Source organism: Anabrus simplex, chromosome 3 (assembly GCF_040414725.1).
Source record: "Anabrus simplex isolate iqAnaSimp1 chromosome 3, ASM4041472v1, whole genome shotgun sequence".
NCBI lineage: Eukaryota > Metazoa > Arthropoda > Insecta > Orthoptera > Tettigoniidae > Anabrus > Anabrus simplex.
The window spans coordinates 251,461,747-251,484,112 of record NC_090267.1 but is presented as its reverse complement, the minus strand read 5'-3'; the positions used below and the strand labels follow the sequence as shown (position 1 = coordinate 251,484,112).

Genomic DNA, 22,366 nt, shown 5'->3' with positions numbered 1-22,366 from the left:
GCCAGTGCTTGTCCCATGGACCCACCCTCCACACCGGGTGTGCTTGAATTTAGTCTCTACCACAAGTTCAAATTAAGTCTACCAATGTCGGATAAGCGAGGGTCGGATGAGCGAGACTCTACTGTATTATGATAATATGATTTTAGCTCTAAAACATGTACACATCGCCCGTCGCTCTCATTATAAAGTGAGATAAGTCCTAACATAGTAGATGTACTGGAAAGTGTATCTAGAATGCAAAATAAAGCTTAAAGTGAAGCATCTCATTTACACTGAGAGGATGTTCGTGCGATTCGAATTATTTTGAAAAATATCAATTTAAAATTAGTGAATGGGAGAGCTTACTTAATTGAAATAACATTAGGGGAGAGAGAGAGAGATTTATTAAAGAAATGTCCATCCTCCAATGAGGGTGACCATTTGGATCCAGAACACAGTTTCAATTTCAATGGAGTTTAAAAATATCAAGAAATGAAGATTTAATCGTTGAAGCTGTTATCTTCTTTTTTCCCGGGGTTAGTGGGGGAGAAATGTCAATCACGTTCTCAGGTACAGATGGAAGTGAATGATTTGCAGAGAGTCCCTCAGTATCTGTATTACTATTTTTTCTAACTCGCAGAGTGGAACTTTCAAGTTTTGTAGGAAGCCTCTTGCTCCGAATAGCAGGCCTCTGACAATCCACCGATCGATAGGTATTTTATACTTAGATGAAAGGTAAGGCAAGCATGGAATATAAATAGCTTGCTTTTCTAGATCCACATCCCGAGTGTGATCCAGGTCCCTTTCAAAGCGAATGGTGGGATCTAAGACCATCGCTTTCATGTCCTCTCTGTTGATGGCTACGATGTCCGCCCTCCGATTAGAGTCATCTGTAGAGACGCAGTGAACCTCCTCGTGCACCTCCCATCCATGCTGTCTCAAGCCTTGAGCAATCGACGATCTTACACGGTGGTCGCGGTGGTTGCGCATTAGTTCAGTGCTCCAGCAGAATCCCAGCACATGTCCAAGGGCTCCTGTCTCGTTGCAGCCATTTTGGCGGCAACGGGTTGTGTTGAATGACCTACTGGGAACCGACCTGACTGCAGTGAGGTTGCATGTCATCTTCACTGCATTCATGTATTCAGAGGAGGACGGAGGTGATTTATGAGTCATCCAGGAGTTTGCTTTCGGGCAGTCTGAATATAACACTACTCCTTTTCCTTTATGTGGTAGCTGACACCACGACTGAAAGGATTGATTTCTCATAATTTCGCATAGTTTCCTTCCGTCAATCTTTGGGGGGAAACTTTCTTTTTTTATGTCAAGTCTGTAGAGTGCCATATCTTGTTCTTCAGGTAACTTCCTTACGTATGGTAGGTGAACGTCCTGAACATGGAGTAGAAATAGAACAAATTTATTTATTTATAGTGGAGTAGTACTGTGAAGGAAAAAAGAAAAAGGTTGAAAATAAATTTTCAGAAAAGTAAATTAATATTGTACCTTGTGTATCAGGGTTTATTAAAATTGGAATAGAGATTTATTTTTCCTGAATTAAAAAGAGCTAATTTGTTATGTTGGTTAATGTAATATTATTATCAAGAATAACAAATTTGTAATGAAATATTAGTCAGTTTTTAAGATATCTGGTTCTCCAAGAAATGAATTTAATTCAGTATTTAAGGGTAGTTTTTATATTGATATATTAACTGTTAATTAAATATAATATTTTAAGGGATAAGCTTTAGAATAGAATTTATAATTATTATAGGAGTTGTAAAGAATTGTAGGCTTTAAATTAGCCATCAGTTGAATAATGTTGTAAGTTATTTTATTATAATATAATTTTATAATATTATTAAGTTGAATATTGGAGTGAATTGTATAATATAAATGTAGTTATAATAATGATAAAATTAGTATATAAAAGTGTAAGATATTTAATATATGTTCATTTATATGAAGGAACTAGGCAAATTTAATGTCCGCGTGTTTATCAAAAACATGTCCTTTTGAGATATATTTAAGGTCGGGCCTGCCCCCTGATAGTGAATTAAAGGGCCGTGGTATTTTGACCGTGCAAAGGTAACATAATCATTAGTCTTTTAATTGAAGGCTGGAATGAATGGTTTGACGAAACATTAACTGTCTCCATGTAATGAATAGAATTTAACTTTTGAGTCAAAAGGCTTAAATGAATATGAAAGACAAGAAGACCCTATAGATCTTTATATGGAATTATACATATTTTGTTTAGTGGTATTGTTAATATGTATTTTACCATATTTTGTTGGGGTGACACAAAGATAAATGTAACTCTTTGTTATATAAACATTGATTTATGAATATTTGATCCTTTAATAACGATTATAAGATAAAGTTACCTTAGGGATAACAGCGTAATTTTTTTTTGAGAGTTCATATCGACAAGAAAGATTGCGACCTCGATGTTGGATTAAGGAATATGATTAGGTGTAGAAGTTTAGTTAATAAGTCTGTTCGACTTTTAAATCCTTACATGATCTGAGTTCAGACCGGCGTAAGCCAGGTCGGTTTCTATCTTTATAGTAAATGAATATTTTAATACGAAAGGACCAAATATTCAAAATAATTTTTAATATAAGTGATAAATATTAATACTACTTTGGCAGAGAAGTGTATTGAATTTAGAATTAAAAAATGTAAGAGTATTACAGGTAGTATTGTTAATAGAGATTTTAATGAGAATGTTGGGGGCTGTTATGTTGATTATTTCTGTATTAATTGGGGTGGCCTTCCTTACTCTATTGGAGCAAAAGGTTTTAGGTTATATTCAAATTTGCAAGGGGCCTAATAAAGTAGGATTTATTGGATTGCCACAACCTTTTGCTGATGCAATTAAGTTATTTTCTAAGGAGGGTACATATCCCATAGCGTCAAATTATTTGATATATTATTTTTCTCCTGTTTTTAGATTGTTTTTGGCTTTAATGACTTGAATGATATATCCTTTTATAACAATTTTGTTTACTTTTAATTTGGGAATTTTTTTTTTTTTTTTTTTTTTTTTTTTTTTTTTTTAGTGTGTACAAGTTTAGGAGTGTATACTGTAATATTTGCAGGATGATCATCTAATTCTAATTATGCATTATTGGGAGGATTGCGAGCTGTTGCTCAGACAATTTCCTATGAAGTTAGATTAGCATTGATTTTGTTAAGATTTATTTTTTTAGTAGATAATTATTGTTTAATATTTATAAGTCTTCAAGGTTATGTGTGATTCATATTTTTAACCTTTCCTCTTATATTAGCATGATTTTCATCATGTTTAGCGGAAACTAATCGAACTCCTTTTGATTTTGCGGAAGGAGAGTCAGAGTTGGTTTCAGGATTCAACGCTGAATATAGAAGTGGTGGATTTGCATTAATTTTTTTAACTGAATATACTAGTATTTTGTTTATAAGAATATTGTTTTGTATAATTTTTTTGGTGGAGGATGTTTTATCAGTTTATTTCTTTTTTAAGTTGACTTTTTTAGCTTTTATATTTATTTGGGTTCGAGGAACTCTTCCTCAATTTCGATATGATAAGTTAATATATTTAGCATGGAAGGCTTACTTACCTTTATCACTTAATTTTTTATTATTTTTTTAGGATTAAGGGTTTTTATATTTTCGTTACTTATTTAATGTATTTTATTTAGTAAAGTTAATAGAAGAATTGAACTTTTGTCTTATGTTTTCAAAACATATGCTTTCATAAGCTTAATAACTAGTTTACTAGATTATCTCAAATGTAAAAGGTTAGAGGATTTAAAATATAATAAAGAAAGTATAGGACAGTAAGGATTTGGCCAGTTAGAATATAGGGATCTTCTACTGGTCGAGCACCAATTCATGTTAAAAAGGACGACAATGGAAACTATAGATCAAAATAGGATTTGGTTGATTGGATAAAACTGGATTCCACGGAATTTGTTATTTGCAGTAAAAGGAAGGATGAGAAGAATTGCAATAGATATTCCTAATGCAATTACCTCTCCTAATTTATTAGGAATGGATCGTAAAATTGCGTATGCAAAGAGGAAATATCATTCGGGTTGAATGTGAACAGGCGTAACTAAGGGGTTGGCAGGAGTAAAATTATCAGGGTCTCCCAATATATAAGGTTCGAGAAGAGTTAATAATAATAGGATAGCTACTATAATGATAAAACCAAAAATGTCCTTGAAGGAGAAATAAGGGTGGAATGGGATTTTATCTGAATTTCTGTTAAGACCTAAAGGGTTATTTGATCCTGTTTGATGGAGAAACAAGAGGTGAATTATAACTATTATAGCTACAATAAATGGTAGAACGAAATGGAAAGTAAAGAATCGAGTGAGAGTAGCATTATCAAGAGCGAATCCTCCCCAAACTCATTGAACTAAGTCAATATCTAAATAAGGAACAGCTGATAAAAGATTTGTAATTACTGTTGCTCCTCAAAAAGATATTTGACCTCAAGGGAGAACATATCCTATAAAAGCTGTTCCTATTACTAGAAATAAAATTACAACACCTGTAGATCAAGTGTGTATATAATTATATGAACCGTAATATATTCCACGGCCTACATGAAGGTAAAGGCAGATAAAGAAAAAGGATGCACCGTTAGCATGTAAGGTACGTAAAAGTCAGCCGTAGTTGACATCACGGCAGATGTGAGCTACACTAGAGAAAGCTAGATCTACATTTGCGGTATAGTGTATAGCTAAAAAAAGTCCGGTGGCAATTTGAATTATTAAACAAAGGCGGAGGAGGGATCCAAAGTTTCATCAAGCGGAAATATTGGAAGGGGCTGGAAGGTCTACTAAGGCATTGTTATCAGTTTTAAATAAAGGGTGTGATACTCGTATAGGTTTGGCCATTAAAATTTTTGTCGTTAGGACCTTGGAAGATGTTTGTGATTTTTACAATTACGATTAAAGTAAGAAATAAATAGTTTACCAACATTAAGGTAATTAGGTGATTAGGCTTATTATAAAGTTTGATTAAATGAGGGGTGGCTTCTGTATTTAGAGAATTATGTATTAGATCAATATTTTTGGTATGTTGGTAAAATATGGATCTCTTATCGATGAAATTATTAGAATAAAGGTGATTAATAGTCTGAATCTGAATCACATAGACCGTGTGCAGTCATTCTTCTGTGCCATTGTTAGAGCCAGAGTATCTGATTGTCGAAACTTGAGCAGTAATCGGGTACTAGATAGGTTAAACCTTCGCCCGTTATCTAATCCCAGGAAAGTAGCCGACCTTAGATTCCTTTATATCGCTGTTAATGGTTTATTTCGTTCTCCCAAACCTGCATCCTTCTTTTCCTTACATGTTCCAACTCGCAAAACCAGGACTAATCTGCCCTTTCATAATCCATATTCCCCTCTCATTCAAAGAAGTTTATTTATCCGCATACCAAGCCTCCTTAACTCTTTATCATCTGACAGGAACTTGGACGTTTTTTTTATTCCTATGCCTCCTTTAATCAATTCTTCCTTAACTTAACCTAGTTAATTTTCTTCATATTTCTTTTTTTCTCTTCTCATTGCTGTCTTCTCTTTTGTACATAATGTAATATTCTTTTTTTTTTTTTACTATACCATTACTTATGTGTTATATCTGTATTTATCTTACTGTGCCTAGCTAAAAGTTCTTCTCTTCGTTTTACGTTCAATCTTCAATTTTCCTCGTTGTTTCTTTTGCCTTTATGTTTTGTTCTTAATTGTTGTGTCTCTGTTGTTATTTTTCAATTTTTTCCTCTTTTTTTTATCATTAGGTGTTTTTTCGTCATTGTTCTTCCACTAATTTTTTTTTATGTTTGCCTTGTGCTACTCCACTGGAAATATATTTTACCTTTGCAGAACTCTGTAATTCGGCTTCTCGCTGTTTTGGTTTCCCAAATAAATAAATAAATAAATAAATAAATAAATAAATAAATAAATAAATAAATAAATAAAAATTATCTGAAATATCGCTAACGTAACACGTCACTTTCCTATCTTAGGATGTATTTAAATCCTACTGAAGACTATCTATAACCTTCCTTAATACATCACTATTGGATCATTCGCGTAGAAAATACATGCTATTGAAATATATCACGAAGATATAACGACCTATTCCTTCCAAAAATAATCAATTGGCAACTACCTTCTACAAAGAAAAACATAAAATGATCTGAAAACATACTGAGAAACTTATCTTATTCTGTGTCTGTCTGCTGCCGGGATTGCTGTTCGTTCTGTTGCATCCTCCACTGTACTGGTCCTCCATTAGTTATCGGCTCAGTCATGTGGGATTTACGGGAAATTATCTTGTATCTGCGGGTGATGTCGGCTGGTGTCCTTCATATCAAATGTAAGGCTTTTCAGGCATTTGCTCTATTAACCAGCGTTTCGTCTTAGGTCTGACACTAGACTCGTCACAGTGGGATGTGTCAGACCCTACCCACTGACGCTGGGTGTATGCAGGTGAGCTTATCAGAAGCCTATATAAGAGGCACAGTCTGATAACTGCATACGGGAGATAAATCTCCACAATGGAATTATTGCCCGCCTAGCTAGTCTAGTGTCAGACCTAAGACGAAATGCTGGTTAATAGAGCAAACGCCTGAAAAGCCTTGCATCTGATATGTTTTTGACATGCTCTATTGGTGAAAAATATCTAATACCCTCCATGGGAATTTAGATTTTTCAATTTGGTGTCCTTCAGTCGCCAGTCTCATGCTCGATTTAAAGAACCATCACGCCAGTTTCTTGCGCATTCATGAAAAATACATTCAAAGACAAGATTAACAACATCTTCCTGTTAGTTGCAAAGCCTTCTTGTACTACCATTTTGCTTTATATTCTCAAGTATAACATCAACGCGTATGCTATACACAGATTACCAATATGTCTGTCGTGTCTTATGATCATCTAATTCAATGGTAATTTATCTCAAATGCTTGCGAGTTTTAACTGTGTTTCCTAACGAAACCTTTGCTTTACTTCTATAAGTTTGAAAGGTGAATTCTATTATATTTTATCTTCTTCGTATTTCATCTTAATTTTTTTTAATATAACATGCACGGAAATGTATCCTTGAAAAGTCTACGGTTTTCCACCGACAGATTTGTTATTTCAGTTTCAGAATAACTTATTTCTGCTAGAGATTGACTTTTTCGATCTTCACGCCTGTCTTTTTCAAAATCAGTTCTCTCTTGTTCTCTCCTTTGATGCTAACAATTTCCGATGGTACATTTTATCTTGGTCACAGCCACTATGATTCAAATTGCGCTTGTATCATCTGACTTGTATTTTTCTGATGTTTAAAATACAAACTTTTTAACGTTAGTCACAGCAAATGATGACGTCTTAATAATGTGTTTTGGCAATCAGGACAATGGAATGGCATATTATATATACCTACTACAATACACATTCATTGTTGTCATCATCAAATAGGTATTAGTATCAGAACTCGCTGCATGCCATATTTACTCATGCAGATCTCTATTGTGTTTTAGTATGATAGACTTAAGGAGATAATTATCTTGGTAAAGATATACAAGATGAATATATATTTTCATTGTAAATTATTGTTGAGGGTAGCAAGAACTGCTGAGAAATTCATTTTTTAGGATTTGTATGTGTATGAATGAATCCTACAATGATACTCCCATCACTTCTGTCCTATTTCCTGTACCATAGGTGCATTTTATAATTATCATTAATAATGATAGTATATGAAGAAATATTTCAAAAGTTTTCAAAAAGAACTCTTGATTGATTTTTTTCAAGCGTACTCTATGTAGATTTACCAACTTCTTGCTTGACGGTTCTTCCCCATACTTAGTCTGAAATTTCTGCTGAATGTCCTTAGTACTCTTGCTTTTATCAAATTCTCCTATATAGAATGTTTTCTTGGCATCAGACATTGCCATTTTTGCAGCTAATGTCAACTGTATATGAATTACAGAAGTATATGCTTGGCAGTAAATGCAGTACAAATTAGTGACATTTTCTTAAGAGTGATATGCTTTTATGAGTGGCTTCACTTGTGGTCTTAGTGTAATTGAATTTTGAAAGTGTTCCCAGACACAAATATACTGTATTATCTACGTGTGTATATGTTCCTCAAGTTTGTTGTAACTATCTTAGAAATTGTGCTATTTAAAGTATGTATTGAAAAAGTATAATTGCATGTTAGTTGTATAAATGTAAAGGAAGGGGAAAAATCAAATGTATGGAAAGCAGAGGAGCAACGCATCCAAAGAAAAATCACATTTGTCATGGTAGTGAAGGCAGAGAACAAGCACAAATATGAAAATACATAAGGACAAGAACATCTCTACATCCTCCTGTACCACCATCCTTATATATGATATACTAGCTGATGTACCCGTGCTTTGCTACGGAATTCTCAGAAAGACTGTCTTTGTGGTTTTCCCAACCAAAGTCCACATAGGTCACTACAATGACGTCAGTAGGAATGTAGCGATTAAAAGCAATGTTATCATATAAAATACTCGATGATAAACCACACATTTTCTCACTTTTAACAAACAGTACTACGGTGCCTATCCAACAGTCCAAAATTCCAGTGCTGGAATGACCAGGCCGCAGACAGCCGTGAACACTCCTCTACCCCAGCCATTATTCTGTTAAATGTGCACACTGTTCATTCCAGTCAGTGCCTCAGAGTAGGCATGATGAACCAGTGTGTTTACGTACCAGTAGTATCAGAAAATTTATGAACCAGAAGAATAACATGTTAACAAAGAGGGAGATCTAACTACCCAGCTACTTCGTGCCTATATTCAGGCAGGCTGTTATACTCGGTTATTTAGAGATGGGTCGCAACAGAAGACACAAAGCACATAACAACAAACAATGGTCTGTAGTTCCTTATTCCCCAGCTTAACATACCGGTTTTCATTAAATTCTGTTTACCCATCTCGATTTCTTTTGGGTGATTTTGACAAAAGAATAGCATTACAAAAACGTTTCAAAGTTTGGGCTGGGAAGACTTCGGAGAAAGAAGACGAGCTGCTCGACTAAGTGGTATGTAATACCAATATAATTGGTCCATTATTGAACATTATAAATTTTCCAGCTAACTCATTCCTGGTTGCCAGTGTTTCGCCCCAGTGTGCTAAGTTGGGCTCATCTGTTGGTAAATAGCACACGTACCAAGATGCATGGCTGGTGCATACCGTGGAGGCCAATGCGTAGGCTACTTGGAGCCACCGGCAGTGCCAGTGCACTATGTGAGACTTTGTCTCAGTACCAAGAAATTGTTGCCTGCCTGGCCATCATAAGTGGTAAGTTGCTGATATGGGCTTGGCAACAAAAATTCAAATTCATTAATATCTCTGTGTTATCATATCCAGTACGGTAAAATATATAAGACATAAATGATCGGAAATTTAATAATACCATATAACTTAAGTTATGTAGTATTTATCGGTAGGACCACTAATAACATATTTAAGAATAAAATTTTAGGCCTTCCCCTATACCACCATCTACTAAGCATGAATAAAATTTTTACATACCGATTTTCATTATATTCTCCTCAGCTGTTTTTTTGTGATATACATACATACATACAGACAGACAGAAATTACGGAAAAGTGCATTTCCTTGTTACTGTGGACACGACCAATACAGAAATATCATTCTTTTTACATTCTGAGCTATGTACAGACACAACTCTTATTTTATATACAATATCTGAATTGTTCAGATGGTAAAGGACTGGCTTCTGAGCTCAAGTTGGTGGGTTTGATCATGTTTCTGCCTGGTGGTATTTGAAGATATGCCAGCTTTGTGTTGGTAGATTTTCTGGCTCATAATAGAACTTCTGTGTGACAAAATTGTGGCACCTCACTCTCTCCATAAACCATAAGAGTAGTTAGTCAGACATAAAACCAGTAACATTACTCTATTTCAGGATTAGATGATCTGTTGTTTCATCAATCCCAGTTCCTATTGCTTCTTCTCATTCCCCAATGAGCTTATTTCTACTTCCCAGCTTCATTAAGAGCAGTGTTCACACTAATAGAAGAAGCCATTCATCACAAGCATTCTTGATGTAGGAAGTGTAGAAAAAGAAGGAAACTAAATAAATGAGAAAAAAGAGGTTAAAAGAGAAAGGAGAGATAGATTGAAGACAAACGACACTGGACAAATGCAGAAGAATTAAGGACCCCAGTGAAATTTGTTAGTAATTTTGATCATAAGCTATTTTAAGCATTTTGGGTCATATTATTTTCCTCACCTGCTCCTCCACTCCTTTCAGTCATCTGTTCCTTGTCTTCTCCTTGGTCTCCTGCCTTCCACTTCCATCTTGTGCATCTGACTGAGAATCCTCTTTTCTTTTCTCTTCATGTGTCCATACAATCTATGCCTTTATTCCTGTATCTTGTCCTGCAAAGTTCCACTTGCACTAGTTCTCATAGTTCTCAAACCTTGTAATTTCCTATCTATCCATTTTTGTTGCTCGTATTCTACTTCTCAAATTTTCAAATCACTGATCTGGGGTGTGCTTTTCTCTCTTCCCCTCTTTAACAAAGTTTCTGAAGCATATGTCATTATTGGGATACAGTATATTGTACATCTGATTTATCACTCTTTTCCTGTCATGGGGGACATCTTCACTCCACTCTAAAGCGTCTAACAATTTTAAGGAATGCTTCTGCTCATCTCTGTTCACTTATTTCCTTGGAATTTCCTCCATTTTCCTTTATTAAGCTCCCTAGACACTTGAAGCTCTCCACCTTCCTCAGTTGTTCCCCACCAATTGTTACTCCAGTTATTCATATGTCCTTTTCCTTGCTTATATGTTCCTATAAGTCCAAATTAAAATATGGGCTAATATGGGACTGTAAGGGGTTCGAGGAAAGTTAAAAATAGCAAAGTTGACCATGCAAAATTCATTTTAATGATTTTGATGTGAGGAACAAAACTCTTGGATCTATAACAGAACCTAGAAAGCCATGATTTAAGGCCCTAGGATGACCATTACTGAGATGCAGAACCCACTGTATGTTAGCACAGCACCGCATGATAGTTCCCTGCCACACTCACTGGCATGGTGGCCGAAGTTCAATCAATCAATCAATCAATCAATCAATCAATCAATCAATCAATCAATCAGAGACTACTGATCTGCATTTAGAGCAGTCGCCCAGGTGGCAGATTCCCTATCTGTTGTTTTCCTAGCCTTTTCTTAAATGATCGCAAAGAAATTGGAAAATTATTGAACATCTCCCTTGGTAAGGTATTCCAGTTCCTACTCCCCATCCTATAAATGAATATTTGCCCCAATTTGTCCTCTTGAATTCCAACTTTATCTTCATATTGTGATCTTTCCTACTTTTAAAGACACCACTCAAAATCGTCTACTGATGTCCTCCCACCCCATCTCTCCACTGACAGCTCAGAACATACCACTTAATCGAGCAGCTCGTCTCCTTTCTCCCAAGTCTTCCCAGCCCAAACTTTGCAACATTTTCATAACGCCACTCTTTTGTTGGAAATCTCCCAGAACAAATCGAGCTGCTTTTCTTTGGTTTTTTTCCAGTTCTTGAATCAAGTAATCCTGGTGAGGGTCCCATACACTGGAACCATACTCTAGTTGGGGTCTTGCCAGAGACTTATATGCCCTCTCTTCTACATCCTTACTACAACCCCTAAATACCCTCATATCCATGTGCAGAGATCTGTACCCTTTATTAACAATCATATTTATGTGATTACCCCAATGAAGGTCATTTCTTATATTAACACCTAGGTACTTACAATGATCTCCAAAAGGAACTTTCACCCCATCAACGCAGTAATTAAAACTGAGAGGACTTTTCCTATTTGTGAAACTCACAACCTGACTTTTAACCCCGTTTATCATCATACCATTGCCCACCGTACATCTCACAACACTATCGAGGTCACGTTGCAGCCGCTCACAATCTTGTAACTTATTCATTACTCTGTACAGAATAACATCATCTGCAAACAGCCTTATCTCTGATTCTACTTCTTTACACATATCATTGATATATATAAGAAAACATAAAGGTCCAATAATACTACTTGACTTGCTTGCCTGCCGCCTTCTCTTCTGAGCACACTATGGTTATGGAATCATTTGTGCTGTAGCTGTTAAGACCACAAAGCCCTATAATAATACTGTTGTAGTTTATAAATTACCTGGGCAGCACCAGGAGTCTTAGCTAGTACTGTATATTATATAATGCAAAGGGAACAAACAGAATGGTAGTGAGCGAGATGTCCTTGTCGTGCATTTTCATATCTATCCTTGTTCTTCTACTCACATTAGCCTTGCATGTGTGAGTGTGGGCAGTAGAATAACACCCACGATATCCCCTGCCTATCATAAGAGATGACTAAAAGGGGCCCCAGAGGCTCTCAATTTGGGAGTGTGTTGGTGACCATGGGGCCCTTAGCTGAATCCTAGCATTGCTTTTACTTGTGCCAAGCTGCTCACTTTCGTCTATCATATCCAACCTCCCTTGGTCAAATCTCGCTCTTTTCCGACCCCGACGGTATTAGGCTTGCGAGGCCTGGGTAGTCTTTCATTTTCAAGCGCTTTATGGCCCTTGTCTTTCTTTGGCCAACACCTTCATTTTTTTGAAGTGTTGGACACCTTCCATTTTTCCCTTTGATTAGTGTTAATAAAGGATTGTTGCCAGTTGTACTTCTTAATATGACCAGCACCACCACCACCACTTTAACATGTCATTGTATTTACTCTTTGAAATGTGTTCCTATCCTGTATTTCTGTTCCATTTTACTTGAACATTAACGATTATGATTATGTAACTCCTTGCTCCAGATGCCTGGAAAAAAATACTGATGCTCTGTGGAACTTATTCGTCAAGTTTTGCACTGGCTTCTGTAAAGATTCATCTGACTGCTTGTCAACATTGTCAACCAGTCTGGAGCTTCTGCGTGTGCTGATCTCTTTGGATGAAGAGGAATCAGGCCTCGGTCTTCCTCCACGGAGCCTCCTCATGACTGTCTCTGAACTAGCAGTTGTCTTGGGCTGGAACCGTCAGGAAACTGACCCAGAGGGCTTATTGGATCATCTTAAAGACGGTGTTGTAGACCTCAAGGAATTAAGAAATGGACTCCTTACAAAATCAAACAGGCTACATCCCATCTTATGTTTGGAAAAACTGTTAGAGGTTAGATTTCTGACTTTAAAAAGTTATTTATTACAAAAATTGCTTTTTGTAAGATACAGTTCGTACTGTGGATGATAACGATGTATGTCTGTACAATATACAGTAGCAGAAGGTTTCAAAATTTAAAATGACAATATTTGTAGGCCTTATTAACCATGTAAGCATAACAGTATGTAAACATTTATCTGCTGTAAAATAGAAAACTCTCTAACCTTTTTCTTCTGTTACATTCTCTTATTTCTGATTCTATAAATTTTCGTCTATATTTTATAGAAAAGTGCTTGGCCTATTATAAATTTACTCGTAGACTTTCTCTTTAATTGGATTGTATTTTTGTACACTCGAGAGTTACAATGTAACACATTGAGGTCTTGCTCCCTTTAATACATTTTAATCCTCCGGACTGACCATTCTCACTAACTTCAGATTTTAAAATAAAATACTAGTTTTGAACTTGGGTATATTTTTATTTCGCTATATTTGAGTTTGTTTCTCCTTCATATAAAGACTGTAATGCAATTGATAGATCCCTTAGCATGGAAATACAGTAGTGGATTAAAATTAGTAGGTTTTTTTTTATTGATGTATAACCTTAACTAATAAATTATGGCTGATATTGAGTTTATATGGTTTTTAGGCCATTCAGAATTATTTGTTCAAGAGATAAATCTACATAATAATTAGTACAATTGGTATAAATCATTGTTTTTCAGTCGATGTTCTGGCGGGGCTGCCAATATGTGCACACTGCTGTCGACACAGTTCTGACAAGATTTGAAAGGAAGAATGTGATGTGTAGAACTGTAGTTTGCTGCCATCTATATTTTTTTCAAGAACTACATGAACCAGATCTTATACTGCAGTCCCGATCAATGCACATAGTACTTTTGTTTCATAGTAACAGTGATGTAAACCAGAGAACGTAAGCAGTGTGGGCTTTGTTTTCCACAATAAATGACAGCCCATGCATCGTGTTAATTAAATGAAACTGATATATTTTTCAATAATGCTCAAGATGGTACATACTCTCTTGTTACTACTGCTGCTACTACCACCACCACCACCACCACCACCACCACCACCACCACCACCACCACCACCGCCACCACCACCTTTGTATGCTTCTGTAGCACATCAAGGAAAACCTACTTACTAAAGCTGAGCAGATAGCACCTCAAATAAAAATTAGAAAACATGCCTGCTGGTCGGTAGAATGCAACGCACATTTTGAAACAAGAAAACAGGCATGACGAAATTGGCAATAACAGAAAACAGAAGAAAGCAGGCTATTAATTACAATTAGGAAACTAGTAGATAAAAATATAAAAGGGTTTAAGAAGGCACATAAAAACAAAACTCTTCTCCAAATTAATGATTAATTTACCAAAAACAACACAAGAAGCTTCTGTAGAACTTTTAAGTAAAAATAAATGGGGCCATTGCTCACAATAACACAGAAAATCGCAAGATACTAGCAGGATACTTTGAGAAACTCTTGTATTGTGAATCAGTCCTCAGAAAATTTGAATCAATCCAAAATAACTTTGAAAAGCTAGATTCAGAACCACTGACAACTGAAGAATTACAGATCATTTCAGAACTAAGAGATCACAAAGTGTCTGGAGAAAACCAAATAGTGTCTGAATTGTGGAGAAAAGCTGACAAAAATACAATTACATCCCTTCAATGTGTGTTCGATAAAATCCATAGAGTGGAAAACAGGTATCATCCACCCTATTCACAAGAAAGACTTGAAAACACACCAAAACAATTATAGAAGAATATCATTGCTTGATGTACCATACAAAAATTTTTCTAAAGTCCTTTTAAACTGGGCAGAGCCACAATTGGACCCATAACTTGGAGAATACCAAGGAGGTTTTAGAAAGTGTAGGTTATGTTCTGAATAAATACTAAACCTCAAGAACATTATGGCATACCAAAAATCAAGGGCAGAGACATACGTAATCTCTCTCCTCTTCATTGATTTCAAAAAGGCATATGATTCGATTGATAGAGAATCCCTTTTATCAGTCCTGGAGGAAGTGGTTTGGATAATAAAACAACTAATATCATAAAGGCAACTATCACAGATATGTTTCCGAAAGTTAAATTCATAGGTGAACTATCAGATTCCTTCTAAATAAGAACGGAAGTTTGACAAGGGTATGAGCTCTTACCATTGTCATTCAACTGTGCGCTTGAGAAAGTAGTTAGAGAATGGAACAAAAATATAAAGAGTGGAATTAGACTGGGTTGCAAAAAGAAGAACCTTAAAATCAATTGTATGGCCTTGTTTGCTGAAACAATGGAGGATGCAAGGGAGCAAATCCTTGAACTGGAGAAACAAGCAGCTAAAATAGGTCTTCACATCTCCTTCAAAAAGACCAAAATCATGACAAACAACAAACACCCACATAAATACCTAAAGTCCAAGAACAAAAGATTGAAATAGTTAAAAAATTGGATATCTCGGAGAATGGATTAGTTAGTATGCTGTGGAAAGCAAAGCAATGGAATCCAGGAAAAATAAACTTGAATTGGCCTTTCAACTAACAAAAGATACAACAAGAAATCCCTTTCATGGGGGTCCAAAAGTAAAGTTTATAAAACAGTGATTAAACCAGAAGCACTTTACGCAGCAGAAACACTTAACATGAATTTCAAAGGCCAGATGGTGAAACTCAAGCCAGAAGGGAGGAAACTTTAAAGAAAGGTCATAGGAGAAAAATTTCAGGATAATAAGATCATTTACATCAAGAATGAAACACTCTACAAGAAAATTGAAAACTCTCAGATACTGTGCAAAAAAGGAGGATAAATTTTTATGGTAATCTTCTCAGAATGAACTCTAACAAATTAACCAAACAAATCTTTGACTTCTTCTGTAACCGCAAAACAAAACCCAACTGGTTTAAAGAAACTGAAAAAGACCTAGTAGAATTAAAAATTACAGAAAATTCACTGTTCGATCGAACAGCTAAAGTAATAACTAAACTCAAAAATATAAGGTTCGAAGACAAATATACATCAAAAGCCAAACATATTATCTTGGAGGATGAGAGGAAACGGAGATCAGAAAGATAGAAGAAATACTGGGCACTAAGAAAAGAATAACACACAAAGAAATGATTGATCTAGCGTACCCCAAAGAGGATGAAATGAGAGAACAAAAAAGGAACGGGAATTCAAAGATAAAATTTCAAAAATTTTAAAACCGAGCGAGTTGGCAATGTGGTTAGGGGCATGCAGCTGTGAGCTTGCATTCAGAAGATAGTGGGTTCGAGCCCCACTGTCGGCATTCCTGAAGATGGTTTTCTTTGGTTTCCCATTTTCATACCAGGCAAATGCTGGAGCTGTGCCAGAGCTTTCCTATCCCATCGTCGCCATAAGACCTATCTGTGACGGTGTTACATAAAGCAACTTGTGAAAGTAAATCATAACTTCTTCATTGATTAGGATTCGTAGAAATGTTACAATTAATATGGAGTGTATGAGTGTAATTACAATAAATTATCTGTTTATAAAGGAATATTTCTTAGTGGATCACCACCACCTCAGAATCACTTGCTGTTTGAGATAATGCTATTGCCAATTTCTGGTTAAAAGGCTTTTCTTATTCAATGTTGTTTTAAAATGTTTGACTGTATGTTATATAGGACTGCAGCACTGAGGAAGAAGCCCTTGATAGCCTTTACGGGAATGTGAGTGACCTTATTCGGCTTCTGGAAGAAGAAGGAAGCAAGACAATTGAGAGTAGAGGTGAGTAATTTGAGAGTATAATGATTAAAAATGTTAATTCACAGGCAGTGACCAACAAATTTATTAAATAAAATGTTGATCATTTCTTGGGTAACAATGTTAAAAGTTCTTGAATCAAAATGTAAAATTCTTGATTGAAAAGAAGAATTATTAATTCTATGCTAAAACACATTAGTATTGCATATTTCTGTGATGGTTGGTGTTGTGCTGTGCTGTGTTGTGTCGTGTCGTGTCGTGTCGTGTCGTGTCGTGTCGTGTTGTGTTGTGTTGTATGTAGATGAAGAGAGGTTTATTAACTCTTTGCAAGTGGAAACATAGGTATGTGCTCTACATTTCTTTTTCTTCAGGCGGAAACATATAAATATGTTCCATTCAAATTTTGTGGCCTTCCTAGCTGAGGCGGTACACAGATATACTCATAGATGATAGAAGTTGTTCCTTAAACTCTATTGATGAGGGTTCAAACCTCTACCAGCCAGATATATATAATTCCCCAGTCTCCATTCTCATCCTGTAGACACAGTGCACCTGCAATTCCTAAATCTGAGGTATCTGTCGTGACATAGTACTCTTTTGATGGTTTAGGGCACCTCAATACCACTGCCTGGTGAAGCCTCCCTTCAGTGCTTCCAGTGCTCGATTGTGTCTGCTTCAGTAAATCATGCAAAGGTTCAGTGAGACAAGAATACAAGAGAACAAATCTCCTGAAATAATTTCAGACCTTTAGAAGATTAAAGTTGGTGAGCATTCTCTACTGGTGTCACCTCCTCAGGTGTGATCTCATGTCCAAGAAAAGTTGTCCTCTGAGTGCAGAATGTTGAGTTCCTTAACTTTAATGTGTACCCCGATTTATTGTATTTCTCTGAATCCGAGACGTTTTTCTCAGAATTTCATGTGAAAAATCAAGGGTCATCTTGCATTCGCGACCTAACAGTAATGAATACCACTGGCAGCTGCCACGGTAACCAAGCTGCTTCCCTTCACTCCCTGCGCTTGCGTGCGCACACAAATCTCCATGACCACCATGTCTTCATTATACATTGTTAGCCATGGGAGGGAATTAGTGAAGAGTGAATGAAATTCTACTAGCCTCTATAAAAACGTTTCTCAAATGCGCAGAATGGCATCAAAACACTCTCTTGAGCTGATTGCAAGGTCAATCAGAATGTACTTCCGAGCCCCAGCTGTGCAGAAAATGTAATTCGAATTGGAATAGCAAGGATGTGACCCTTAGAATTCTTAGAAAGGGCACGGTTACTCAGTGGCAGAATTATAACATGTCTATTATACGTGAACCTTTTCTTGAGCCTCATTTTTACGGGGTGAGGAGTAAGGAGTGAGCGCTGCCAGTTCCGGTTATACTGTCAACTGGATGGAAATGAAATCTGAATTGAATCGATAATATGATCGATCGATATGAGTTTTCTAAACATTTATTATCTTACGCCAACAACTGTGTCACACATACATTATTTAACTTTATATAACATTTCTCGATGCGAATCTTGTTCCTAGCAGGAATTATATAGTTTGGCTTTGCTATGTAAACAACAACAGTACTAGTTCGTAAAATGTATGCCAGATGTTGCACAATGATGCATGAGCGATTCATAGTTTGTGTTTCAAAGGTTGCCAATATGGATGTCGAAGATAACCGAGGTCTACCAATTCAACACTAGGGAGCTCAGGGCTCAAAAAAGGTTCACGTATAGTATTGTACCTGTTGATAAACTTAACCATAATAGGTATTTATTTGATCCTGTATTGACTTGTCTGAATCTGTTAAAGAAACTATTTAAAATAGTTTATGTTGGGTCCACCTTGTCATTACACTTTTAATTATTGAAAATTATTTATTTTATTATACATGTTTCGGGAAAAATATCCATTCCCTTCACCAGTGATGCCAGTTCAAGGTGTTACACTTAGAGCAATTAATGGCATAACTACCCCAAGTGACAGCACCAAGTGTCTGACCGTGTACGAAAGGCACGGTTCAGATAGGTGGAAACGTGCTAGACAAAGACCAATGAAGGAAAAACAAAGGCACTTACCATTAGAGAATTAAACAGGGCCCCCAAAGGAGCGGATAAAATACACCTGGTCATCCCAAATTATCACCCCTTTTAAAAGGAAAACACCAACACCTTGGGGAACAAAGATATTTAATCAACATAATAAAGAAGTAAACAAGAAAGTAATATCCTCGCTGGAAAATAATAAAATTAAAAATTGGAAAATATTTAAACTCAAACCAAAACCCTACGGTCGACCGTTTATAAAGAAAATGATTATTTAGTTCTTAAAGGACTTATTAAGATAATGCAGATTTATGAAACCACTCCTCAACTCTCAAGTTTTCTTACGACCAAAAGTTTTCTTAGTACAGTACCAAAGTTTTTTTTTTTTTTTTTAACATCCTTTTAACCGTGAGAAACAACCTTGACAGAAACAGTTTTTAATATTGATACAGAAAACCTCTTTTTAGGATGTGTCAAACGACCCCCTGCAAGGATGGGTAGGTATTACGTGCACTTTTCAAGAAAATTAAAATAATAATAATAATAAGCACCGAAACACAGGGAGGGAAAATGACCAGAAGGTAAAATTAAAATCTCAAAGAAAAATGAAATGGACCAAGGAAATCCGCGCAGAAGGTAGAATACATCACCGGCACATCAAATACAAATCATCAATCATCACAACCAACATCAACAACATTAGCATTCCCATGGCAACGACCAACAATGGGTCAAGGGAAGGAACGGGCCAATCGCAGGCCGCAAACAACAATAGGCGTAAACCAACAAAGGACCAAGAAAACAGACGCAGAAAATAACCCAGAAACCAGTAAATTAAATTAAATTAAGTTAAATTAAAATAAAATCAACCCGAGAAACAAGAAAGAAAGGAACCGGGACACAATGTACACGTAACACCCACACCCCTGAAGCGACTCGCTTGTTAAATTATTCAGGTTAAATAATACCTTTTTAGCACAAAACTTTTAGGCCTAGAAAAGGTCATTAATCAACGTTAGGTTACCCAATTACATTTTTAAAGAATCCAAAAATTACCTTCACACGGTACGCAAGCCCCAATTTAACAGACATAATTACACATGGTATAATTTCCAATTAACAAGCCGAAAGTTTAAAATTCCACAAGGCAAGACTTAGTTTTTTAGATGACGCCAGTTACATGGTACCGCGCGCACTTTCTGCACATAGGAAAGCTTTCAGGTCTTTCACCAAAAATCAGTAAAGGTTTAGTTGTAACAACACTTACAGTTTCTTCCAGATGAAAGTTGTGAGGGCAGCTTCGGTAGCCTAAGTTACTTACTTACATTAATAAAACATAACATGTAAATTCCAGACGAGGAAAAATTAACCAGAAAACTTGCAGAAATCCCCAGGGCAAAAGCCCCGTATATATATCTTAGCCAGGCTCGAACATTTTCGGTGAAATTATCTCCTTAGGGAGAGAGAAGCCACACACGTCCATCTCTTCCTTGTCACCAAACAGCAATGGCGATTTCCCAAGATTCCGCAGTGCCGGCTCCAATGATCACATGTGCGCAGAGGCAAAGCGCCTGAGTGGTAACGTAGCTCGCGAGGTAGTACATACCTACGCCACTAGAGTGCAGGAGAATACGGTCAGGCACCGATAGGACGAGCATACAGTCAGTTATAAGGTTTGAAAAGAAGAAATACAGAAGCGGCGAACCACTTCTAAAGACACAGTTTTTCCACAGCCTTTAGGCTAGTTCAAAAATATTTCCCAAGGGGGAAAAAATTGTTATGCAGGTAACAAAGGAATAAAACAATATAACACTATAACACTACCTTTTGTTTTTCTTACAATTTAAAGGAGTATTGTATCCTAATTCTCCATATTAATGAATAAAGAAACTAATGAAATATTATGAAAATGATCATTACATAATATTTAATATTTTGATGAATTGAAATGAGAATAACTAAATAAATTTGAGATCTTCAAGTTTTTCTTCTTTTTTTCTTCTTTTTTCTTCCTTAAATGATGAAATGCTAGTCTATACAATGAGTTTTCTTCTGTACTTCTTTCATTTAAACTTGATTCAAAGTCATTTTCTTGTGCAAGATAAATTTCTAAACTTTCCAAAACATTCATGCATTTTCCCTTTTTGGCTGAATGTATTAACTTCACATAATTAGAAATGTCTGTAAATTTATGATTTTCAACCATATGCTCTCCCATTGCCGAATATCTTTTATGTTTGACTGCTTTAACATGGTCTTTGTACCTTATAGCCAAACTTCCTCCAGACTGTCCTATGTATCATCTACATGTTTGGCATGTCAGTTTGTAAATTCCTGATTTATTAAATATACATTTATTCTCTCTTTTATCTGAATTGAAAATTACCTTATTAGTATTATTATCAGTTTTGTTTGCGACATTAATGTTCCTTTTTCTGAAAATTTTAGCCAGTTGATAAGAGTGCTTATTTCAAAAAGTTAGAACTGCAAATTTCTTTTTCTCCTTTCGCTCTTTAATTAAAGTTGTTTTTGGTTCATTTTTTATTTTATTTATCATTCTGTTAATAAATTTTCTGGAGTATCTGTTGTTACGAGCAATTTGGTGGATTATATTTATCTCTCTATTATAATTCTTCCTAGACATTGGTATGTTCATAGCTCTATTAATTAAGCTGTAAAATGTTGCCTTTTTATGTTGACCTGGATGATTGGAGTCGTTTCTGATAATAGTATCTGTTTGAGTAGCTTTTCTGAAAATTTGAAAATTGAAATGACCAGAATTTTTTGTAATTGTTAAATCTTGTTCCATCATTTTCAGATTCCATCATAAAATGTACTTGTTTATCAAAAGTATTTAAATACTCTAATAGACCATCAGGTTTAACCTTTTGTTCATCGATAATAACAAATATACTATCGACGTATCTTAACCACTGCAAGTAATCAGCTTCATTTTCCGTATCAAATTCTAATCACAGAGAGTTACAATAATTGAAAATCTTCCACCTTTTTGATACTTTTTATTTGCTTTTTAGCAAATTATTATTTGTAAACAGTACATTTTTCGTTCTCACTTGGGAACATCTTCAGCTGTTGTTAAGCTTAGGTGAATCGCTAAGTTTCTGAACACGTTATTTGCAAGTACATTGATCCTTTGAAAGACTACTTGAATACTTATTACTATACTAGATGTAAAGCAGCATCAAACGTTCCCCCTCCAGGGTTACAGAAGAATTGGAGTCTAACAACAGTAAGAAATTGAGACGAAGCTCCCTTCCCAAAAATTGACCAGCAATCAGCTTCAAAGTTCCGCATTAGACTCAATTTAGGGCACATTAAGCAAGCTCATAATAAATAACAGCCTACCTGGAAGGAGTGAAAGAAAAAACATTCAACA

The 22,366-nt window shown here is 35.7% G+C and overlaps 1 protein-coding gene across 5 annotated transcripts in view; it reads left to right on the top strand.

Moving 5' to 3' along the window:
- The window catches only part of vir (VIR_N domain-containing protein), a 439,345-nt gene that overhangs the window by 283,265 nt on the left and 133,714 nt on the right, over positions 1-22,366 (top strand). For all 5 annotated transcript variants that reach the window (XM_067142987.2, XM_067142988.2, XM_067142985.2 and 2 more), the window contains 2 exons: positions 12,835-13,186; positions 16,846-16,948. In XM_067142987.2, coding sequence (XP_066999088.2) covers positions 12,835-13,186; positions 16,846-16,948 — 455 coding nt within the window. The remainder of the gene's footprint in view (positions 1-12,834; positions 13,187-16,845; positions 16,949-22,366) is intronic.